A 7,374-nucleotide genomic window follows, 5' to 3' on the forward strand; every position below is an offset into this window, starting at 1 on the left:
GCATCCCCCATCCTTCCAGAGAGGGGCCGGGGAGCACACGTGGGGCAGGGGCTGGCTGCAGCTCACAGGCACTTGCTGTGTCCAGACACAGCTCAGGAGCTCCCTCCAACTACAGGATCCTCATCACTTCGCATGCCATGAATTTGGTCAGGTCTCAGCCTCTTTCCCGCACAGGGGCACAGCTGTGAACAGGCAGGCAGCTTCATCCACCCCAGGAAGGAGCAGCGGAGCTCCCCACTGTGCACCAGGCTGCCCTGCCCTTCAGAGCTGCACACTGCAGCATTGTGGCCCAGCTGGTTTTTCCAGAGATGCATCCAAGGGGTGAAATCAGATCTCAAGGGAAGGGAGCAGGCACGTTCCTGGCTGCACAGAGGAGCTGTCGAGGCAATGCCAGAAATTGGGGCAGCTGCTGGGCACCACAGCCCAGCCAGAGGAAGGCCGAGCAGACAAGCTCCTGTACCTGGTCTGTGCCTCGCTGCCCCTGACTCTAGAAGCTGCTGCTCCTTTACAGACCTTTGTTTGCAAACCCTGTGGCAGAGACGCCCTGCCCTGGCACTTCCCACCAGCTTTGTTTTACACCATCAGATATTAACCAGCCCAGAGGGCTGGGACAGGGGGAAGGACACTGCTGGGAGACCAGGGAAGGGCCTGTGGGAGGAAAGCTCTCAAAGGAAAACAGAAAAGCAGCATGTGGTGAGAGTTCCCTCCACACAGGGAAGGTATTTTTGGTCAGGGCTTGTCTAGACTGGAGTAACCCACACTGCGTAAGCACATCAACACCGCGGAGCAAGCCTGGGGCATGCAGGGTGCCTGCTGCTCCCACCAGGACAGACTGGGCTGCACTGACAGAGGACAGGCAAGAGGCTCTGGAGGCAGAACCTGACCCCAGGACTGGCCATCCCAACCCCCTGAGGGACTGGGGTGACCCTGGGTGCTCCTGGGCCCTGTCCCCCAGGCCTTGGTACCCTGCAGAGCCTGGGTCATGCCCAGGTGGAGGGAGCCTACAGCAGCCCGGACACTGGGGGTCCAGCCGGGGTTCCCTGTGCCACATCAGCAGCTCTGCCCACCTCCAGCAAGCTGCAGGCAGGGCCCAAGTGGCCCTGAGCACCATGGGCAGAGCTGGGGTGCCCCCAACTTGTCCTGGACCCCAGAACTGAGCAGGGCTGTTTCTGATACTGTGGGCAATGCAGTGGAGCAGACACAGCCCCGGCTGACCCTTGAACCTGGCCCTGCCAGGGCTGCCTCCCAGTGCCCCCCATCCCTCCCCAGCAGGGCTGCGGGCCCTGTGCCCCCCCAGCTCCCCAGCCCGGGGCCGCTGCCTGTCCCTGCTGCCTGTCCCCGTCGCAGCCCTTCCCACGGCAGGAGGGACACGGGCCGGCCCTGCCAAGGCTCCCTCACCGCCCTGCCTTCCCTCGGCTCCGACTGCCGAGCAGCCAAGGGAGCTGCAGGCACAAAACGTCACTTTTTCCAAGAGCTTCTCTCCGCCTTCCCTTCCCCCTCACAGAGGCCGGCTGCGGTGCTGGGGAGCACGGGAGGCTCCCGGGGTCAGGGCAAAGGCAGCACTGGGACAGGACTCAGCTGGGACCCTGCACTGGCCGTGGCTCTTCCCCTCTCAAAGGCCTTATTTCCCAGGCAGCGTGAGCAAGGACCGCCTGGCCAGCCCCATCTCTGCTGGGGCTCCCTCCCATGGGAGGATGCTGCTGCCATCGGCCCCTCACCATCCCGTCGGCCCTGGTCAAGCCCAGCTTTCCCGGCACAACTGGGAAAGGGGCCCAGCAACCCTAATAGCCTTCCCCCCTGCCAGCAAACCTCCCTGCTAGCAAGGGGCTTCAGACCCCTTTCCCCTGGAAAAGGAAACCCTAAACACTTAAGCCCATCCATTCCAAGGCCAGGACCATCTACGGATTAAGAGAACAGGCCTGACACAGACATTCTTTAAGGATGATCTAATTTAAAAAACACATTTTTATAAAAACACATCATAATGAAAATGCATGTAGTTTAAAAAGAGGCCCACAGCGCTCCAGTGCCGAAGGCAACTGCACATGGACAATGGGACTGCTCCGTGACCCGTTCCCCACCATCCCAGGGCATTCGGAGTCCTGTGTCCAGCTCCACATCCCCATTTATTTTCCTTTACCACAGAAAGCTTCTCCCCTTCCCCCTACCCTCCCTCCCTCCCCCTCTAAAGCATCAGCTGAAGCTGTAGGAGAGACAAAGGCTCAAGCATCCCCCCCTTGCCCCAAGCCAGGCGCAAAGCGGGAAGGGTGCAAGAAGCCCTCGCTTCCAGCACTGTGGCATCAGTGAGAGAGAAAAGCCTGCCCGTGCACCCTACGCTCACACCAGCTGCTGGCAGCCAGGACTGCTTTTAAAGGTAATCAGGGAACAGAGAAGAGCTCTGGATTGCTTTAATCCTTTCCAAAAAAGTATTGCTAGCCCAGCAGCTGTCCTCCTCCCCATGTGCTTGTGAGGATTTGTACTCATAAGGCTGGATAATTTGACAGGGATAACACACACTCAGCACAGGCCGCCTCAGACTTCCCCACGAGTTTGCTCTTCACTCGGTGCAGTTTGCCAGCCTGATAAATCCACCCCCACGTGCCACCCTTCCCTCCCTCCCTCCCTCCACGTGGAGGGCTGGGACGGCAGCCTTGGAGGGTGACTCAGATGCACAGGGGACCGAGGACCTCCCCTTCCCGTGGGCAGGGTGCTGGGATCACTGGGCACCAGCAAGCACAGAGGCACCGCAGGCATGGGGAGCAAAGAGCCACAGCGCTGCAGGAGCGGGGAGGGGCAGGGCTGTCCTGCAGGTACCTGCGGCAGTGAGATGCACCAGAGCCGTGGAGCCAATGGTTAATAGAGAGCCAGCGTCCCCGTCCCCTGCGCCAGCAGAGGTGCAGAGCGCGGCGAGGGGCAGGTCTGCAGTCCGGCGCACATGGCCCGCGCGCAGCTCACTGGGCGCCCCGGTAGCTGTAGTGATTGCGGTCGGGGTTGCTCACAGCAAGTGGCAAGCTGGGCTTGTGCTCTGGGTCTTTCTCATCACGCTGCTGCGGGGGACGGTGCTTGAAGAAGTCAGAGACATAGCGGACCTGGAAAAGACCGACGGGGAAGAGGGTTTGGGTGCCCCTCTGACCCCCCCAGCAGGCTGAGCTGCAGCCAGCAGCAATCCAGCAGAGCATCAAGTTGTGCAGGGGACACTCACAATGAGGACAGCAATGAGAGCCCCTTGGAGCAGCCCCGCCAGCACATCGCTCCAGTGGTGCTTGTAGTCGGACACCCTGGTGTAGCCCACGTAGATGGCGAAGGCGATGAGGAAGAACTGGATGGTGGGGCGCAGCAGCCGGGCCCACTTCCCCACCAGCCGGGCTTGCACGTAGAGCTGGGCAGGGAAGGGGGGGAGCAATCACCCAGCGCAGGGGGCACCAACCAGCCTGAAGACAGGGTGCTTGGGGCACCGGCCTGTCTAGGGGAATGGGACCCGCACGGGCTCGCTGCCTTCCCACGCATGGCACTTACCGCCAGGAACATCATGCAGTACATCCCAAAGGAGGAGTGCCCAGAATAGAAGGACAGTCTGTGGGATAACAGGAATGGGTCAGGCCATGAGAACAAGCCCCTAGTGCCCCACTGGCCCCCCACAAGCCCCCCCACCCGCTCTGCGGGCTCTGCCCTGCAGCAGGCAAGTGTCGATACCCATCTGGCACTGCCACCAGACCACAGGAGCCCGGCACTGCCAGGTGGGTTGGAGGGGATGCATCGTGTGGCCCCAAGGCTCACCTGGACTCAGTGACCTCCCTGCTCTCCCCCTGACAGACGTTCTCCAGCTGCACGTAGATGGAGCAGTTCACCTTGGACCAGTCGGGATTGCAGACAGCCAGGAAGTTCGGCCGGAGACGGCCGATCATGTATTTAGCCAGGTCAGTCAGGGACTGGCTTATGGCCCCCCCGAAAAGGAAGGTCCCCACCACCTTGTAGAGGGCGGCCACATAGTTGTTGAACTCTGACTTAGAGTAGAGGCGCTCCGTGTAGACCAGGTACGCCTCCCCAAACGAGATCTGCAGAGACCAAGGGGCAAAGGTCTTAGGGCTACCAAGCAGCTCCCCAGCACCAGGGTACGGGATGCTCTGGCTCTTGGGTCTGCGGCAGAAGAGCCCCCAGCACCCACCTGCCACAGGAGCTCACGGGGCCTCTCCCCCTCCCTGTAGGGAACCAGCCCCATGGGACAGTGGTCCTGCCACCCATAGGGAGCTCCTGACACCCAGCACAGCAGGGCTTGACTGAAGGGTCCTGTTGCCCTGCCAGGGATCTGGAAGCGGGCTGTGCTGGGGCCCAGCTCCTGGACACAACAGGCCAGGATGTCCCTGCCCCAGAGGGAAGGGGATGGCGTTTCCTTACAATGACAACTGTGCAGGTGATGGTGACCCCAGCCATGAGGCCGTGGGTGATGGTGTCCACCTTGTAGGGGTAACGGATGGAGTCGTCATTGCAGTAGAAGCCCCGCTTGTATGGGGAGTTCACCAGTGTCAGGATGATGAAGGGCAAAGATGCTGTAAAGCAGAAAGAAGGTGAAGACTGGGGACACCTGCCTGCAGGCTCCATGCAGGCACCCAGCACCACATGGTGTCCCCATCCCTTGCCCCTGTGTCTCTGTTCGCCGCTAACAGGGAGGGATACCCTCTGGGACTCAGTCCCAAGCCACCTGCGCCCAGGGCAGGAGGACTTGCCCCGCCAGCATGCTGGCCTCACTGCTGATAGGGCCCTATCAGAGTTCGCAGCTGCCTGCAGCACCCAGATACTGCACAAGACGGCCATGACCAGGCACCTGCAGAGCCCCCACAGCTGTCCCACTTCTCCCCACGCACAGCAGTCGCAGGGCCTGCTGCAGGAGATGAAGGCTGATCTTATGCCTTGTCCTCACACTCCCCAGGAGGATGGAGCTCATTAGAATTAACAAGCACAGGCATCTTGCAATCCTGATTTACAGCAGGAAAGGGCCCCCAGGCCCCAGATGGTCACAGTAGAACCCTCACACCAGCTCCAGGAGAGACAGTGCCTGGAGATGCTAGTGGGTTATCCGCCCAGGCACAGTTGGACCCCAGTGCACTTGGCTTCCCACCCTCGCCCTCCTGCAGCCCTCACTCCTGCTAGCCTCTCCTCTCCCCTGGTTCCTGGCAGGGCTCTGGATAGATGCTGCGACCAGCTGGATCAGTCCAGGCAAGGAGGCTTTTCCACCCAGCGTGCCCCAACCCTGGCCACAGGCATCTTAGAGCTCATCCCTGGATGGGGTCATCCCCGAGATTAAAACGGGGTTTGGGGGTCTCCGCCCCGTGCAGCAGGCATGCCAAATCCTCTGCTGAAAGGGGACGTCCTGCCCCTGCAGCCGCTCCGACCCTGCCCAGGGGATGCTTCCTCCGGCAGCGCCCGACCAGGCAGAGCCGGGTGGCCCCGAGAGCAGCCAGGGCAAGGCCGAGGGCTGGAGGCACCCGCCGTGGGGGACGCGGGGCGCAGCCGCCTCGGGGGGGGGCTCTCCCCTGGGGAAAGGCCCCAGAAAGCGCCGTCCTCCCTCGGCTCGCAGTCCACCTTAAGCCCGGGCTCCTCTCCCGGTTCCGCCTTTCCCGGAGGTTTCCGCCTCCCCTTGTTCCACCGTCTCCCGGGAATACGCACCTTTGTCCCCGCATGCACCCTCCTCCCCGCGGGGGGCAGCCGGGGGGTCCCTGCGCGCCCGGACCCTCCACCTCCTGCGCTCACCAAGCAGGGGGAAGGGGGGAGCACGGAAAGATATTAAAATACCAGTCCGCCCCCCCCGCCGCCCCCCGGCTCCCCCCGAGCCGAGGCAGCAGCAGCCAAAAAGCGCTGCCAGGGAGCTGGGACGAGCCCCCGCGTCTCCCACCCCGCTCCGGCTGCGGGGAGCCGGCTGCCCGGCGCAGGGGTGTCTGCAGGCGCCTCGCATACACCTCAAACATTAATTTGCAGCTCAAATTAGACACCAGTTTTCTTTCTGCATAATTTCATCCTCCAAAAAAGCTCCCCTAAAAATAAAAGGCACCGGCACACGAGCGAGAAGAGTGACCCGAACGAAAACAGGAACCTGCCTCTCCCCACCGGTGCTTAGCCCAAGAAAGCAACTCCCGGCCCGGGAGGTTCAGGCTGAAATTACGACCTGGGCCTTTATTTTTAGTCCGTCTTAATTAGGTGTTTGCCAGCGTCAGTTTTAGAAATGGGCGTTTGCCTGCACCATGGGGCAGGAGGGGGGAGGCTGTGGGGTGCTGGGAAGGGGTACCCTGAACCCAACCGCCCGGGGCTGCGGAGACCCCGGGGGCGCAGGGCCCGGCCGGCGGCGGCAGAAGGAATCGTTCCCCCAGCCCGACAGCGGGGCCGGGGCCCTGCTCGCCGCCTCCCGGCCCGGGACCGGCTCCGACCCCCGGCTCCCCGGGGGAGGCCGCCGGACCCACCCCGGGGCCCCCCCCCGGCTCCCCCTTGGCCGCACCGCGGAGCCCCGCGCCGGGCACGTTCCCGGGGCGCTGCGGGGCCCCCCCGAGGCGTCCGGACACCGCGCGGCCCCGCGCCGGGACGGCAGCTCCGCGGCGGGGCCCGACAGCTCCGGGGCAGGAGCCGGTGCCCGGCCAGCCCTGCTACCCCTCACCGAGCCGCCCCGAGGGCGAAGCGGCGCCGGCGACCTCCTCGCCGGGGCCCAGAGCCCCGGGCCGGGCAGGTGCCTCCCGGGCTGCCCCCGGCCCAGCCCCGCAGCACCGGCAGCGGGCCGGCCCGGGCAGAGGCGCGGGGAGCCCCGGACCCCCGGTGCCGCCCGCGGACCCATACCCAGCCCGCGACACAGCCCCACCGTGGGGGGAATCGGACGGGGCGGGGGAGGAGGAGGTGGATCGGGGACCCTCCGGAGCCGCCCGGGACGGAGGCGCCGCGGCCGCACCGGTACTGAGCCCTCACCGACCGCCAGGCAGAGCACGTCGAGCACCACGAAGACCTTTCTGCGCTCCATCCCGCTGCCGGTGGCGGCCCCGCGGCCCGGCCCCGCGGCTCACATGGCCCAGAACGACACGGGCCCGGCCGGGAGGTAAAGTCCGGGCGGACGGGACGGGGCGGGGCGGAGCGGGGCGGCTCCGGCAGCCGGTGCCCCCGCCCGCAGGCTGGGGCGGGGCGGGAGCGGGCGGGGGGCGGGCTGCGGGGCCGGGGGCGGCCCCGACGCCGATCCGGACCTCCTCGCCTCCAGCCGCTTCCCCCAGCCCCGCTCCAGCGCCCTCGGATCCGGCCTCCCCGTCCCCCCGCTTCCCCGGGCCGGTGCCCCCGCCCCGGCTCCGCTGCCGCCCGTCGCTGTGGCAAGGAGAAGGGGGAGAAGGAAGGGAGCGAGGCCGCACG

The 7,374-nt window shown here is 64.8% G+C and overlaps 1 protein-coding gene across 1 annotated transcript; it reads right to left on the reverse strand.

Annotated features, from left to right (window-relative positions):
* Nucleotides 1–1,931: 1,931 nt before the first annotated feature.
* Nucleotides 1,932–7,118, reverse strand: PLPP2 (phospholipid phosphatase 2). Its single transcript, XM_064469351.1, has 6 exons — nt 6,946–7,118; nt 4,396–4,547; nt 3,778–4,055; nt 3,517–3,574; nt 3,203–3,379; nt 1,932–3,089 (listed from the first exon to the last, which is right to left on the reverse strand). Exons 1-6 carry the CDS (start codon nt 6,995–6,997, stop codon nt 2,952–2,954), a joined length of 855 nt encoding a protein of 284 aa, XP_064325421.1. The 5' UTR covers nt 6,998–7,118; the 3' UTR covers nt 1,932–2,951.
* Between the last annotated feature and the right edge of the window lie 256 nt (nt 7,119–7,374).

The sequence above is a fragment of the Phalacrocorax carbo genome, chromosome 19 (genome assembly GCF_963921805.1).
Source record: "Phalacrocorax carbo chromosome 19, bPhaCar2.1, whole genome shotgun sequence".
NCBI classification, from domain to species: Eukaryota; Metazoa; Chordata; class Aves; order Suliformes; family Phalacrocoracidae; genus Phalacrocorax; species Phalacrocorax carbo.